At 36.9% G+C, this 17,027-nt stretch overlaps 2 protein-coding genes across 2 annotated transcripts in view; one reads left to right on the top strand and one right to left on the bottom strand.

The window, feature by feature from the left end:
• LOC123662247 (aquaporin AQPAe.a) overlaps nt 1-1,572 on the top strand; it is a 45,468-nt gene extending 43,896 nt beyond the window's left edge. The window contains exon 7 of the mRNA XM_045597119.1: nt 716-1,572. Coding sequence (XP_045453075.1) covers nt 716-820 — 105 coding nt within the window. The 3' untranslated portion in view covers nt 821-1,572. The remainder of the gene's footprint in view (nt 1-715) is intronic.
• A 3,789-nt stretch (nt 1,573-5,361) lies between these two features.
• Nucleotides 5,362-17,027, bottom strand: part of LOC123666011 (E3 ubiquitin-protein ligase UBR4) — a 64,519-nt gene continuing 52,853 nt past the window's right edge. Inside the window, exons 79-98 of the mRNA XM_045600228.1 lie at nt 16,333-16,545; nt 15,397-15,546; nt 15,006-15,087; nt 14,785-14,922; nt 14,170-14,367; nt 13,666-13,856; nt 13,390-13,578; nt 12,788-12,956; nt 12,050-12,285; nt 10,925-11,045; nt 10,575-10,849; nt 10,355-10,489; nt 10,089-10,247; nt 9,394-9,576; nt 9,034-9,182; nt 8,526-8,655; nt 7,796-7,971; nt 7,259-7,399; nt 6,351-6,540; nt 5,362-5,807 (exon numbers count right to left, since the gene is read on the bottom strand). Of these exons, the coding sequence (XP_045456184.1) occupies nt 5,583-5,807; nt 6,351-6,540; nt 7,259-7,399; nt 7,796-7,971; nt 8,526-8,655; nt 9,034-9,182; nt 9,394-9,576; nt 10,089-10,247; nt 10,355-10,489; nt 10,575-10,849; nt 10,925-11,045; nt 12,050-12,285; nt 12,788-12,956; nt 13,390-13,578; nt 13,666-13,856; nt 14,170-14,367; nt 14,785-14,922; nt 15,006-15,087; nt 15,397-15,546; nt 16,333-16,545 (3,450 nt within the window). The 3' untranslated portion in view covers nt 5,362-5,582. The remainder of the gene's footprint in view (nt 5,808-6,350; nt 6,541-7,258; nt 7,400-7,795; nt 7,972-8,525; nt 8,656-9,033; nt 9,183-9,393; nt 9,577-10,088; nt 10,248-10,354; nt 10,490-10,574; nt 10,850-10,924; nt 11,046-12,049; nt 12,286-12,787; nt 12,957-13,389; nt 13,579-13,665; nt 13,857-14,169; nt 14,368-14,784; nt 14,923-15,005; nt 15,088-15,396; nt 15,547-16,332; nt 16,546-17,027) is intronic.

The following is a 17,027-nucleotide window of genomic DNA, read 5'->3' as shown; positions in this document are numbered from 1 at the left end:
CCCTCTCAACTCCCGTTCGGCTCGCCCGATCACACTCTCCGTAACGCTCTCGTCAAGCCTACTACTATTCACCTATTCACCATCACTATTACCAGCTTACTCGCCAAGTCAAGCGTGGGTAAAGAAGTTTTACTTAAAAAATATTACTATTGAAAATTCAGTGGTAGGTTTCTACGAGGTACGATTTTGACTGCATAACCCTCTCGTATCAATTCCAACCGTCATATTTCACAATATAAAATTAAAAATTTAGAAATTTATCTTTTAAATTAATTATAATAAAAATTTATTTCTTGTGCAGTAATAATCGTGCTGTAATTTTGTTTAAAACCTAGTGTAAATTAGTGCAGGGCCGGAAAATTTCCACAAAATAAATATTATAGCTATGAGGCGTTAAATTTTAACAAACATCACAATAGGAGTGTGTTAGTTTATTTCATCAAGTTTAGTTAGTTTAGCAAATAATTTTAAAGGTCAAATATGTTAGCGTCCGTCTGTGTTTCGTTGCGAATAACCCGCGGAAATTAAATTTTTATCGTCGCTCAAAATGTTGACACTACACATCTCTTTTTTGTTTATAACGTTCAATTGTTTTGTGACTGTCATCTACTAACTAATAAAATCATGTATGTAAAATTTTCTCTAAACCTTTTTCGTAATGAAAAATTAAAAATATACCTACTAATAATTTTTTTAACCGTATTTTTTATCACAGGTGTACTGGGTGGGTCCTATCATTGGAGGAGTCGTCGCAGGACTTGTTTACAAGTTCGTGCTACGCATCGGCAAGGCGGGCGACAGCGGCTCATACGATTTATAAGTTAATGTGTATATTTACGACGCCATGTGCCTTAGCTGTCTCTCGCGTAACCAATAAACTAATGTAGCCACATTTATATTAAATTTAATACACATAATTATTTTATTACTTTAAATAAATTATATGTATACTATAAAAGCAATGAAGATCTGATTAATCTAAAAAACAATAATTGTAAAACAATATTAACAATAATTGGAAATTAGTTTGTATTTTTATGCGAGGGACATCCGCTTAAGCTCATTGATAGAAACTTATTCTATACACTGTTATATATAATCATAGTTTCATGCAATAAGATTTATTGGTGAGCTTATATTTTTATTTGTTATTTTTCTAAATTAAATTCCAAAGTTGATATTCAAAAAGATATATCTAAATTTTGATATATCTATTTTCAATGGTCACGATCATGGTGCTAAGTAGGGAAATTTGTAAAATGAATTTGCTTGTGCAAAATCATTTATTTCCTTTTTTATATTCCTACAGTATAATTGCGCCTTCAACAATACCATATAAAGACTACGATGATCGTATGTAAGATAAATTATATTATTTAGAATTTTATAATATAGGGGTAACGAAAGTATTAAGTTTATTTATGTTAATAACGTTAATTTAAGAATTATACAACATTCTGTGTTTGTATTCGAGTGCCTGTGGTTTCTCACGTGATAACATTACGATGGTATGTCAGATGACAATCACAAAATATTATTTACGAAATAAATACTAAATAATAAAGGCTAAAACAATTTTTTATTTACCTTTCTTCACATTAGTCTATTATACGGTTTAAGAGTTTTTATACTAATTAATTTATTTATATTTAATTTTTATAAACATATTTCAAGATAAGATTTAAAAACGGTTCATTTATATTTGTTTAAAAATAAATTTTAAAGTGAAGCGAACCTTAAGATAGCATGTCTTAAAATTAAATTTCATTAAAAAATTCACTTCGTGGAACGACGGATTTAGTAAATAGAGGATATTATTAGTAGATAATTTTGTTGCGGCATTTTATTGCGATAGGTGTAACACAAATTAATATATTACATTCAACCCACATGATATCAACCTAAATATTTAAGTATAATTAATGCGAATGTCTCATTTACAAGTGTAATCGCGTTTGATTGCTATGAGTTCAGCGAACAATCTGTATTATTTACTGTCAACGCAGACCGCAAGCGAGTGCCTACTATTGTATTAAACTATTTCTTAAAGTTCACTTATGTTATGTTCGCGGCATTTAATTTGATCTGATATCTTGAACGTATGGATATAAACGATTTTATTATAATCAGGAATGTTTATTTACTCAGAAAACAAAGATTAAGTACTATTAATCGATTGAATATTTCACAATTAAAACAAAATGTATATAGGGTATATATTAAATTTTGCTTTAGGTAGAATATGAAAATTCTAAGAACGTTAGTCATTCATTTAACATGCTTACTGTATATGTTCTCTATATTTTATTTTATTTTTTGGATTTAACAATATAATTGTCTAAAAAGTTCTTTGAGAAAATTTCATCAATATATCCCATTGATAGGGAAGACTATGACAATATCATCATCATCATCATCATCACTTCAGCCTAAAGCAGTCCACATAGGCCCCCACTAGTTCGCGCTAAAAATGGCATGAACTTGTGTGTTTTGCCCACACTTACCAAGCTGGACCGGTGGGTTGGTGACCACAGGGCTGGCTTTGTCGCACCGAAGAGCTGCTGCCCGTCTTCCGTGTATTTCAAAGTCAGCAGTTGGACGGTTATCCCGCGATCAGGGCTTTTTAAGTTCCAAGGTGGTAGTGGAATTGTGTTATTCCTTAGTCGCCTCTAACGACACCCACGGGAAGAGAGGGGGTGGCTATATTCTTTAATGCCGTAATCACACAGAAAATCAAAAATATGACAATTTCATGGAAAGGATAATTTGCAAAATAGAGTCAAGTAGGTATTCTATATTCTTCCTATTAGGGCATGACTCTTGTGACTGTAAATAGTATATATGTAATAGTGATAAAATAATAACACATTATTTTCGTTGCTGGTGATAAGGTCCCTGAGCCGCACACCTCTAGGTCAGTAGATAAACACTTACAATGAGTTATAAAAATCTTTGATTTTAACTATCACATGTCTGAAACCGGAACAAAGGTAAGGTTAAAGTATCAAATAGTTTTAAGTGTTTTAGCCGAGTCGTCCAACATTCGTTTGGAATCCGTTAATTTCCTCCTTCCCTCAGAGAACTCAGGAGAGTTTCCATTCCACAAGGTAGTAATGCTATAAAGCCCAGTAAAAGAAGTGAAATTGAACGAAAATTAATACCTACTTATTATACGACATAAACTATACGCAACCATACAAAATATGACAACAGAATTTTTAAATATTTATAATATCAAAATCGATTGCACATTATGTGCTATGTATGACACATAAAAAACATCTTGATTATTGAAAGTTTGTCAGATTATTTGTATGCAAATGCCTATGAGTTTAGGTGTATCTATTTCTTTTATTTGCAATATTCGTCTTAACTTTTTACATCACATATAATAATGTAAAAAAAAAGCTTCAAACTTTGTAAAGTTTTATATGATAGGAGCATAAATTTATAACAAGGTTTTCTTATATTTCTCTTATGAAAATATGATTACCTACGTTTCAAAAGTAAAAGTGTATAAAATACGGTGATGTAATAGTAATTGTCAATTCATAAAAGCAAAGTTATTGAAACAATAAAGTGTCGCCCACATTCGCTGATTGATGCATTGAGCTATATTGTGATGATCGACGAGTAGGACGTAGCGCACAAGGTTTCTCTAATTTAATTTTCTTCGTTCTGTTCTTAATTTCAATCTGCGCTAAGTTACTTCGTAGTTCGTACATACCTAAAGATAGGCAAATCAATGTTCTATCTTTTATAACGCTAGGCCTTATAAGAGTCGGTGTTTTTGTTCGATTATACTGCGAAAAATACTGAACCGATCGGAATAATACTTATACCATATGATGCAGCGTGTTCCGGAGAAGGTTTTAGTATATGATAAAAAATTGGCTCATTCATCATATAAACAACATGATGATGATGATGATGTTTAACGTGACAACGTCATGACAAAAATCTCCTCGTAGGTATAGGCCAATCGAGTGGAAGATAGATAGTATATACTATCACTGAGCGTAACGCTACAATGAGTCATCATTTTTCGTGCATGCCGCCAGCGTTTATCGATTTATTAGATTTTGTCACGTCAAAATATGGACGGACAGAGCGCGCTAATTTATAAATAAGTGTTTAAAAGTTGATGACCATCAAACAATGTCATAGTATGTATCTCGTTCAAGTACTAGTATCAACCACAGTTGCCTAGACCCAATTTATTTTATTTAATATAAGAATAGCTATCTGCTATTATCTTTCATCACGACGTCTCACAATCTTCACTAGATAAAGTTGCGCAAGAGTCGTGACTCCCGCGCTCTAATCACCCGTGACATATCACTCGCGTGTTCGCAATAGTGATCCTATTAAAAATGTGTCGTTCGTATGTCAAGGTCAGCTACCTCGAGCATTGTCTACAGAAAACGTCGTGGGATGTTTCTTGTAATGTACACTCGAGACACGACATGCAATAATTCGAGCACTGCCAAATAAAGATGTGTGGATTCGAAGTTGTTTTGTTAAGTCGCTGCACTAAGAAGTCTTCTTCTCAGATTTTACACGTTTTTTTATACATTTTAACGCTGGATTTAAGTTGAGACTCTTTTTCTTATCTCCGAAGAGTTTTGCGAGTATATGAATGTTTAATATTTCTTTTTATTAATTCAGGTTTTCAAACGAATATCGATATTTTCCACCTAGCGGTGACAATCTTACGCCTAAAATTGTAATGGATTACGTAAACTCTACTAGTTTATTTTCGCTAGAAGTTTTAAACAGAGATCGTCTAATATCGATTCGTTATGTATCGATTGGGCCATCATATGGCTTGTACTGCGCTATATCGTCTCATTTGCTTACTTCATGGGATCATAGTATAACTTAAAATCATTAAAAAAAATAAGTTCATTCTTTTTCGAACACAATTATAATATAAGCTGCTTTAATTAAGTAAAAAATACAATTCTTTTGAAACCAAACTAATCTGTGCACGTACAGTTAAGTATTTGATTTTTTTGTCTTATCTTAGGTTTCAAAATAAATAAAGAAGAAAGTATAATTTTGACGAATGTAGGACAAGAGATAATTATCATGGATATTTTCTGTAAAATAAATCATCTGTAAATTACAGGTACTTCTCATCGGTAGAAAGACATAAACATTAACTTGACGACTTATTGATTGTACCTGATATTTTTGTTAATGTTTTAAGTAATAATTTCACGTTTTAGATATAAGTGGAAAATTTGCTAGCTTAAACATTGTGATTGTTTTGTGAAATAATTGTATTGTTCTGTGCCGTTTGTTTTCCAATAAAAAAAGTTATGGAATACGTTATTAAAATATGTAAATGAAACAAAATTTCAGAAGCAGAACTATTTATTGAAGCCAAATAAAAATAATACAATAGAAGCGCCAAAATCGTGATAAACGGGAATACATGGTTAGTAAAAGAGACACTATTACACTATCAATCGTGAGAGTCCAAGGGGCTAGGTGTCGAGAGGTGCGGTCGGCGTTCAGCAGGCCATGCAGCCGTCGTAGCCGAGGCAGGAGGGCGCGAAGGGCGCGAAGGGCCGGCCTCACGGCTGCTCGTCCAGCAGCCGCTGCAGCAGCGCGTCGGGCTCGGGCGCGTCGTCCAGGAAGCCGGCCGCGTCGCACAGCTCGGCCAGCGAGTCGCACGGGAGCAGCTCGTCCGTCAGCGTCGTCACGATGCGCTCGGCCGCCTTCGCGTTCGCCTCGTCGTTGTGCCGGATGTACTCGGCCAGCTTGATCGGCCACTGCTCGACTGTCGTCGCGTTCACGTTCTATTGGGCGAAGTTTAATTAAGTGTTAAATTTTTCTTTTAAACTCAAAAAAAAAAACTAAATTTTTAATATATATATATATATATATATATATATATATATATATATATATATATATATATATATATATATATAAGGTATTCATAAGAAAAACAAAGTTTGAAAAAAAAAAATGAAACTGACAATGACTTTAAACAAAACAAGAAGACCATTAGTCCTTTACCTGGCATTTAAAGTTTCAGCATTTAAAATTTAACTATCGAAACGTTCGATTTTATGTTTAGATAATTTAATGTCATTCGTAGACTTGCATTTTGGGCGGAGAACATACAGGTGTCATGTTCTAAATGCAGCATAAAGATAACTTTAGACTAATGGCGACAAGGCTATTTACACGAATATTTAGTCGAAAGTAGTAAACGTCAATAACACTTAAAAAGAAAACAATAAAGTTCTACCTGCCAGTCAGTACGCGCGACAAAGCTAATTTGAGTATCGTTTTGTGACAGAATGCAATGGAACACTAAAGTTCGAGTCGCCGACCTTGAACATGACGGTGTAGAGCTGGTGGATGAGCGCCACGAAGACCAGGTAGGGCTTGTACTCGGGCCAGGCGCGCGGCGCGCGGTGCTCGGGCGCCAGCGCGCGCAGCGCCGGCCCGCCGCGCGCCACGTCGCGCACGTGCCCCACCAGCAGCATGCGCTTCATCATGTCCAAGCGCAGCGCGCGCCATCTACACAGGTCGTGCTTATTATATTCTCGCCACTGTTGTATGTTGCTGGTATTCTGCACTAATATTATGTATTGTAAGCGATTTGTTTTGGGATTTATCGAGATAATACAAATATATGTAGATATTGATGACTTGATGAGGTTTGTTACTCGCAACGGTAATGTGGTACTGGGTTTTCTAGAGGTCTGCCAGTTATATTTTATATTTGTAGATCATCATCATCATCATAATCATTTCAGCCTATTACAGTCCACTGCTGGACATAAGGCCTCCACAAGTTCGCGCTAAAAATGGACAAAACTCATGTGTTTTGCCCATAGTCTCCACGCTGGGCAGGCGGGTTGGTGACCGCAGGGCTGGCATTATCGCACCAAAAAAGCTGCTGCCCGTCTTCGACCTGTGTATTTGAAAGCCAACAATTGGATGGTTATCCCGCCATCGGTCGGCTATTTAAGTTCCAAGGTGCTAGTGGAACTGTGAACACCCACAGGAGGAGATGGGATGGCTATATTCTTTATGCCGTAACCACACAGCAAATTTGTAGATACTACTATATTATATTTATTATATTATATTATTATATTATATTTATTGATATTCGTCATAACTCGAGAGTGATCATTGAAATCTTAAACAGCATTACTGATTGAGAGAAATCTGTCTTGGAAGTGAATCTCGAACAATCACAAGCCGTAAGGCCACCACGGCCGGCACTCACTTGGCGTGCGGGTAGAGCAGCAGCATGAGCGTGAGGTAGTAGAGCGGGCCCTCGGCGTCGTGCGCCGACTCCAGCACGCGCGGCGGCGGCCACGCCAGGCTCGCCTCCAGCGCGGACACCTCGCGAGCGGCTACGCGTGTCCTGTATTGATATCACTCCTATTTAGTCTTTGCTTCATTTTAAATTGGACCTCAATGGGTTACATAGGGTTAAACACTTTGCGTTGAACATAAAATTTTAAAAACTTTAAAGGTGGTATTGGAAGAATATTAAACAATATTACGTAAATAATATACGACAGTCTCCAACAATAACAAATTTTTGATAAATTATTTTATATCTGTCAAATAGTATTATCATCAACTGGTGCAACAGGCCCTAAGTATATTTTTACAGCAGAAATATCTACTTAGCATATCATAAAAGCGCTGCAATACAGTAAAGGTCAGAAAACCTTTTTATTATAAGAAAACTTATAGGTTAACATCAAGCTACTACATTAAACGGACGAGTAATTAGAAGTGAATTAGCACTGACGTGTTGATGACGTAGAGCGCCATATGCATGAGAGCAGGCACGAGCTGCATGTTGGAGAGCGGGCCGCCGCCGCCCGTGTCGTTGTGGAAACTAAGGCCGCGTGCAAACCGCAGCAGCAGTAGCTTTAGGTCGTGTACCGTGCAGCTGTGACCGATGTCGCGGTGTCCCGTGCACTCCTGCAGCACGTTACAACACATTATTAATTAATCATATATAATAACTAATGTCAGGAATAATAGATAAGCAACGCGCTTGCTATGTTGTATAATCAAGCATCTCTATCCGCTTACCATCTAGTGGGTTTCTTCCTGAAACAGTCTTACAGCCTATTTATATAAATAATAATCAAAACTTATTTTACGTCATTTATCTTTTTTTTTTCATCCACCTTAAAGAAAGTTATGTGACACTAAATATAATTATATTACAATTAGTTCGCCAGTTTTTTATATAGAAATAAATTTATATTGCAGTATGTGTAGAAAAGTAATTGCTTGATTTCTTAATCGTCAGCTGCAGTTGGAATGAAAAATAATTAAAAATTAAATCAAAGGTATAGATAATATTACAAAATTCGTAATTTTTATGTTGTTTATTCCTACATTTATACAATTCTAACGATAAATATCTAGAAAATAATTAAAGTATTCTTATAACAAGAATACATGAAACTTAAAAAACGTTTTGTTTAATTATAGGAACGTCAAAAATAATACCGTATAATAAATACCTGTAAGTACGTAGTATGCCTTGCAAGACAAGAAGCAAATGCCGATTCTGGTACGTAGGGGCCCCACAGAGGTAGCAAGCCGTTACATCTTGTTGAAGCATTTTGTAATGCCGCGCTTTCCCATTCATCTCTGTTTTAAGAATGGTAAAAAATAGATAAATATTAATTTTACTTATATTCTTGAGTTTAAACACAATAAGATGTTATCAAGCTCAGTGGGGTCTATGATAATCGCTAGCAGCTGATCTAGATTTACAATTATTGATAGGGAGCTGACAAACCATAATACCATAATAACCATAGTCTTAAAACATTTTTGTATAGAAATAAATAAATCTCAAATTAATCTTAATTGTGTAAAATATTTCAATACTAGAATTAAGTTTCATACAAAATCGAAATTATTAACGACGAATCTAATTCCATCTGTGTCGTTTTATAAAATTGAACAAAGCTATAACAGTTATCAAGTAGAGTATCAGTTGTACGTAATGTGAGCGGTAGGCACCTAGCTCGCGCGAGCCTCACGGCCGCCATGTGGCACTCCACGTGCACGATGTTGTAGTGCGAGACCGTGGTGTAGCCGAGCGTCTTGCGCGCGCGCGCCTCGTACTCCTCCACCGGGCAGCGCTTCGTGAACGTGTAGATGCCGAGCACCTGTTCGACAACGACATTATATGTTATTTATTATTTTATAAATAAAGAAATGTAAATTGGAATTTTTTCCAAAGTAAGTAACCCAAAAACATTAAGGTGATTTACAAATATTTGTCACTCGCGGGCATCGAACCCGCGGCCGCAAGCGCAACGGGCAGTGCTGTGACCGCTGCGCTAACGCGTCGCCTATACGTTACAACGAGCTGGTCACCTTGGTGGGCTGGTACTTGTAGCCCTCGCGGCAGATGCAGCACACGGCGCCCGCCTCCTCCGCCAGGTCGGCCACCTGCTGCGTGAGGCTGCACTGCGCCGTCACCTGCCCGCGCTCGTTGCTGCGCATGCCCAGCGCGCCCAGCTGCCGCTCGCGCACCGCCATCGCCAGGCGCTTCTTCTCCTGTATAATTCATGTATATTTATAAAACTACCCGCAAAACAACTCCGAAAATAACCAAAGATCTGTAAATTTTATATGCCTAGCAAACGTTAATTCGATATAGAAAAAGGATTCAGTGTGCTCAATGCACTAAAAAGCACAGTGGAGAAATCCATAAGTACAAACATCGAGGTCACAAACAAATACTTATATAAATACGTATATCCACTTCAAATGGAAATCGAAAGGGACGAGCAACCGTCAACGTAAGAATTTTCGTTACTACTTCACAAATAAAATAAATATAGGCAATTGGGTTTCAAGATCGTACAAAAAAAAAGAATGCGTAATTTGGTAATGATAACACATAGCCAACAATCAACGAATACGATATAATTTTTAACAGCTTTATTGAATTTTTTAATCTTAAAGTAATTATTAAAACTTAATCAAGTCTGATTAGTAAAAAAACCTTTGCCTAAGATTTCGCTAAAATAAATATTATTAAGACGATTTTTTTTAACAAATCTTACCTGTCTCGTGAAATCTCGTACTTGCTGCACTTTGGCAGCGCATTGCGGTTGTGAACGCAACGCTTCGAGTAAATTCTCTGCAAGAGAGCCCACGTGTTCACCGGATGACACTTGCTCTAAGCGATGTACGATCGGTATTACGTTCTCGCACACTAGCATCTGCAGACAAAATTTAAATTATATTTGCATCACTTAATCACATTAAGAATAAAAATAAGTGAGATTAAAATAAAAATATCACTACTTTATTAAATGACGTATGATACCTGAGTAGGCTCGTGGTCCGCAGCGAGGCCGGTGAGAAAACGCAGGATGTATTTGAGCGCAGGTCGACTGATGAACTCCTTTAGCTCGTCTGAGTCCGTGCACACGAGCGTTGGTTTTACGCATGGGGCATGTTTCTGGGTGAGGTAAAAATTTGATAATAAAAAACAAAGCATATTGCACTTTGCAATAATTAAGTGGGATAAATAGACGACAACTTACCATGATATACTCCAAAGCATCTCGCACAACGCCTAGCGATATCAAGTAATCCTTTAACGTTCCCCCGATAGAATTACGTTCTATATTAGCACAGAGCACGCAGAATAGTTCCATGCGGAACTCTTCGTCGCTCCACTGTTCGTTGTCCAGTCGGTTGAAATCCAGTACGGGCTTGAAGTGATCCACTAACATAGCCATCTTGAGATCGTTGCCGTAAACGAGCGCCGCGAGTACACGCGTGAGATGACCGAGAGCGACCGAGTTGTTGCGGATTCCTGTAAAATACAGACTTTTTAGAACTGTAACTTTTAATAGAAAGAGTTCATATTATCAATAGTATTTTATTTTACCTGGACATTCAGTGCAATTGAGTAGAGCTTGTACGTGTTCCGGTCCGCCGAATGTGAGGGAGAACTGCAAGAACGATTCGAGACTTTCGCTAGCCGCGACGGAAAGTATGCGTTCCATGATCTGAAATAATGGTGCATAGTTAAACACACACACACACACACACGTATATATATATATATATATATATATATATATATATATATTTAATTTTAACATAGTATACATACATTTCAGTCATTAGTTATTTATTATACATTAGACTGGCCCATTGGCGCAGTTTGCAGTGACCCTGCTATCCGCTCCGGGCGTTTAGGGTTCGATTCCTGCCTCGATTTTGGGTGTGATACATGTATTTATTTATGTATAAGTATTATTTCTAAGTATTTATTTAAAAAAATTGTATCTATATCAGTCTGATACCTATAACACAAACATTGACTCTCTTTACCATAGGAACAGACGACCGTGTGCATATGTTATATAGATGTTTATTCTATTTATTTATTTTATGACAATAGATAGCACTAGTGTATAATTGTTTTAAAGACTAGCCCGTTGGCGCAGTTTGTAGTGGCCTTGCTGTCTGTTCTGCGGGTTGCGGGTTTGGGTGTAATATAATATTTGTATTTATATATGTATTATTTCTATGTATGTTTATAAAAAAAAATAGTTCTAACAGTCAGCTGTTACCTGTAACAAAAGCATTAAGTTGCTTACCATAGGAACAGACGACCGTGTGTGTATGTTATATGATATTTATTTATTTATTTGTTCTCAAACAAAAGCGACTTCTATTTACTTCGACCAGTCTAGATAGTACACTAAATATTATTAAGAACAACTAGAAAAACACAAATAAAAATGGAAAACAGATTTTACTCAACCAAGACAACGTGACAAGCACCAGCTTTTAAATGTCATTCACACGCTCACACAAGTTACGAGGGTAACACTCAAAAAAATTAAGTCAAACTGAGAATCTTTTCATTTATTGAAATCTGTTAAATAAGTAGCTGTCAAACTGAGGCGAGATTGGGGGTAGGGTCAACGACACGCTTGTGATGTCTCTAGTGTTGCAGGCGCCTACTACTAGTACCGTCGCGTAGAACAATGGAGGCAGTCACCTCGAGCAGCTGGTAGACGAGCGGCGCGCGCGGCCCGTCGCGCTCGTCGGCGGCGGCCAGGCTGAGCGCGTGCAGCAGCACGGGCAGCGCGCGCGCCTCCGGCCGCGTCAGCACGCGCACGCAGCGCCGCACGCGCGCGCACAGCGCCAGCAGCCGCAGCAGCGTGCCCGCCAGCGAGCGCGCGCACGCCACGCGCCCGATGGCCGCCAGCCGCTGCAGCATCACCTCCAGCCCGCCTGCGGGTCACGGGCACTACGTCGTAATAGGCCTCAAAGAGCCCCTTCGAATCGTCATCGGTACCGACACCTATATTCCGTTTTTTTTTGAAAGAGTCTTATTTGGTAAACAAACCCCTGTCAATCGTAATTCAGGTTTTGAAATAATTTTAGCAATATGTTAGCGTTAAATATTTGAACATTAAATGAATTTTATATTCGTCTATGGCTTATTAATATTGTTCATTCATTTGCTCTTTGCATCACTTTACTGTACTTACAATATTACTCTATTGTCTGTGGTCGAAAGTACGCCATATTTGTTTACTATTTAAGACTATTCCAAAAAAATAAAATATATATACTTGTACCGTAGAATTTATTACCATCATCAGTCATCATTAGTATCAAAGGCCATATTTGTTTACTATTTAAGATTATTCCAAAAAAATAGAGTATATATACTTGCATCGTGGAATTTATTACCATCATCATGTCATCATTAGTATCAAAGGCCACTTACCGCAGTCAGCGAGCACGTTTGCCATTCGATAAACTTGTTCGTCGTCCACAGTCTCGGCGTTGGTCTGGCTGAGAGTCTCCACGAACTCCTCAGTGGCGTCTCCGAGCAAACCGCGCATGCGGTATACGACGCGCATTGCATCGACACCTTCTCCTGATGTACACCACACCTGTTGGGTATAATGTAGATTAAAGACTTACTTTAGCTAGATAGTGTAATGATCATATGACTGATGTCATGGGTTCAAAAGTCCTTTAACTTTTTTGTAACTGCATATATAATTAAAAAATGATTAGCACAACGAGATACATAGGCTAAATTATTAGGATGAAATCCTAGCGTCACGCATAGAAACCAATCTGCAGTGAAGTAAGAGTAAGAGTTTTTGTTTTAAGTTATAATATTATAGTTCCTTAAGTAATTTGAAATGTACAATAAAGTTTTAAATAAATATATAATAGATTTGTCTTCAGCTTTTTTATAAATATTCCCAGCAGCAGAAAATTTACGTTATACAATATAGTACGATTTAGTAAAAAATTAATAACGCAAAAAAAAACCATCTAATTATAAATTATATACTTTATCGAAGCATGCTTTACCTTTTTATAAACTTCTTTAACAGGCAAATCCAGTGACATGATCTTGTTACAAACAAGCAGTTCCATGCCGTTGTCATCTTCCAGAAGAGCTACCAATTCACAATCTGTACAAATTTTGTTCTTTACATCTCTCATTAGTGGACCCATGCCCGGTTCGAGCGACGAATACGGATTGCCTAACATTCGTCCCTAGAACAAATTTTTCGTTGATTATGACGCATATACTGATATGGTATTAATAGTTTTCTTAGTATTGTTAATTTTTTTTATTCAAACCTGCAAGAAATCTTCCTGTTGCGGATCTTTCTCCAAAGTCAAGAAGAATTCTCCGACGTCGTTCTCCTCGGGGTAAATGATAGAACATAATCGCTCGAATATAAAGACTGGTGTGCGATAGTCGTGGAGCGGGTACTTCTGAACTGTCTCTATGCACACTGCCATAAACTCGGCCGTTTCCGCTTCCGTGCCTAATAAAATAAGAAAATATTTAGTCAAGAAAGGATAAGATAAGGAATTTACTTTTTGTGTGCGTAAATACGTGTCAAATTGTGTATAATTTGTATACATTAAGTTTTTTGCTTCAAAATAACCTGGACGATAACGGAAAATTGCCATGTCAAATAGTTGAAACCAGCATGACTCTCAGTTAAGTACATCATTATGATTAAACTAGAGGAATAAGAATCCTCGCTATCGGCTATATAGCGGTCTCCTTGGACGACAATATTATGGCAATAACGGCAGTGGAGTCGCTATCGCTCAAGGCGCAAGCGCCGTTACCGGTGGTCATCTCCTCCAGCAGCTCGAGCAGCTTCTCCTGCGTGTCGTCGGTGAGGCGCGTGCGCTGCACCACGAGGCGGCGCAGCGCCAGGTAGCCGCCCAGCACGGCGCCCACCAGCCGCGTCTTGTAGGCGCGCCGCGCGCCCGCCTCCTCCAGGAACATGGCCAGCAGCTCCGTCAGCCGCTTCAGCGCGTAGCCTGGACACGTTACCCACGTCCACGTTAGTGCTCACAGCACAGACTATTATACTGCCGTGCTTAGGTTAAAGTAACAGTTTTTGCTTTCGTAAAATTTTGACACCATTATATTTGTTTTATGATTACAATTGTAAAAAATATCATTATACTTTCTTAATTAAGCCTATATTAATATTATAAGCACATATTTACTTAAAAGAAATACAAAATTTTAAAATCAATTTCCTCAGATTTTGATATTTACTAAGCATTTATAAGTATTTGAGCCTGTAGTAAAAAAGTGTATTAAAGCCAAATTTCTAAATTATTCAATATTAAAACAATTATTTAAAAAATTTAGTTGTGAGCCTTGGTTTTTGCTGTATATATAATTATATTTTTTTTTGTAAAAATATTTAAAAAAAAATGTTTCATTACCTTGAGCCAGGTCAGATGTGAGTGTTGTTTCTTCAAGACGATGCAGCTGATCAATCTCTTTCGTCATCAGATCTGCAATTTGTTGTAGTACTCCACGCAATGCCAAGAACTGTTTCCATGGAGCTTCTGATGCGAGACCTTCAAACAAAAAAAAAAAAAAAAAAATTTGGTGACAACAAAATTTGTGTTAGTTTATTGTTAAACAATAGAGTTATCCATACTTTGGTACAGTTGCAAGAATTGCTCGCTTGCTTCACCGGCTGCTCCGACTTCTGGTAAGAAGCTCGTCAACAGTATGAGAACCTGTACGAGATAATAGTTACTTTAAAAGTTATCTCTCAAATAATTTAAAGTTAAAATAACTATTAGATATTACATAGAATATTACTTAATCATAATTATATTCATTATTATTCATTGTAAATGAAAATTATATGCTGTAAAATCAAAATTATTGTTTATTCGTTAAATTCAATCGAATATTTTTTTAAATCTCATTTATCGAGCAGATAGGCTATAAAGCATCATACATAATTCATAACAATAAAGTCTCAAATGTGAGAGCTTGAGAGAATTCAAATAGAACGCATGTAAAACGACAATGAACTGTACCGCCTTAGTCCTGTCGTAGGAGTCGCAGAGCGACTTGACCATCTGGCAGGCGGTGTCGCGCGCGATGCGCGAGCTGGGGTCGAACATGACGGGCCGCAGCCAGCCGCCCGCGTCCAGCGACAGCGTGCGCATGCCGTGCGACAGCAGCATCTACGTGCATAATATAACAATCAAAATTTTTTCAAAAACCCTACGGAAAATATGATATACAATCATTTCGTGTACATCTATCCTAATACTATAAAACTGAAGTTTGTTTGAACTACTGGTTCGAATTTAAAATTCTTATATATAATATATAAAAAAGGCTATATTTTAGTACGGTTTTTGCTCAAATTAATCTTGTTCAAATCACAGGTCACAGCAATTATAATTATAATCAAAATCAAAAACGGCTTTATTCGAATAGACCCCAAGAGCACTTTCAAATCGTCATTTTACAAATTAAAACTTTAAAAACAAATTATTATTTTTGTAAAAGTTAAGTTACCACCGATTCGGAATGTAGATTCTGCAGAGAAGAATTGGTAAGAAACTCCACAGTTTCTCTTTTGAAAAATAATATATAAGCTGTGTTTTAGTACACTGTTTGTAGGATTTTATTATACATGCGAATACCATAACCCAGAAAGGAGGTGTTTACTTTGTGCAGTTGGAAACTTGGAATTACAATTTTGTTATTCCTTCTCGTGTTTACAACGCACTTATTACTATTTATTTCAAAACAACGAATACTGTTGTTATAAATATATTGCGACGCATTTGTCAATATATACAATACGTTATACCCCTATATAATAACCCCCTATATAATAACCTTTTGAAAATTATATTTTTAAAGCAGCTAACTCATTTTTAAAGTATTTTCAATATTTGTTACAGTTTCAGGTTCTCTAAGAGTATTTATTGTCAAAAAATTAACGTAGTAGTCATTACCTTTTCTTTCCATTTGCCAAGATACTTGTGGGCGAGATGTATATCGCGGGTAGGTAGAGTAGTGTCTGCGGGCGGTATCTCGTTTTTAGCTACTAGTTTTCTCCACTGCTTATGTGGTACTCTACCAGCGAGCCAAGCAGACAAGTCTACCACTAAGTTGCCTGTATTCGCCTGTAGTACTATAGGCGGAGGTGCTGTTGGCTGAGTAGATTCCTGTCCAATAGTAAGTACGATTGTAAGAAAATAGGTTACTGTAAAATTCACACAAACTATAAGTATATATATAGTTAAGTAATACTTAAGAATTTATATTACAACTTAATATATACGATGTTCGACTACTAATTGCGTACCGGGAATTCTGTTGGTGTTTAGAGATCATGTAAAGGGCTAAGATTTTTTTTTCCACCTGAAACGTGTTCTATTACACCTACAGAAACCCTCATTTATAGGATTGTAGTTAGAAGTCGAACCCGAAGTAGTGTATAATCTATATTGAAGGTGTATTCGTATACAACGCACGTATACACGCTATTGGTTAACTAACAGATTGCATGTACCACAAGCCCCACCTCCCCTCAGTTACACGACGTAATACATATAGTTTCGGATCAGCTATACAACTTAAATCTGAGTACCTAGTGCGAGTTTTATTCACAGAAACATGACAGAAACGCGTTTATACGTGAAAATTA

Source organism: Melitaea cinxia, chromosome 2 (assembly GCF_905220565.1).
Source record: "Melitaea cinxia chromosome 2, ilMelCinx1.1, whole genome shotgun sequence".
NCBI lineage: Eukaryota > Metazoa > Arthropoda > Insecta > Lepidoptera > Nymphalidae > Melitaea > Melitaea cinxia.
Note: the sequence above shows the minus strand (reverse complement) of the source record. Positions and strands in the feature narration are given on the sequence as shown.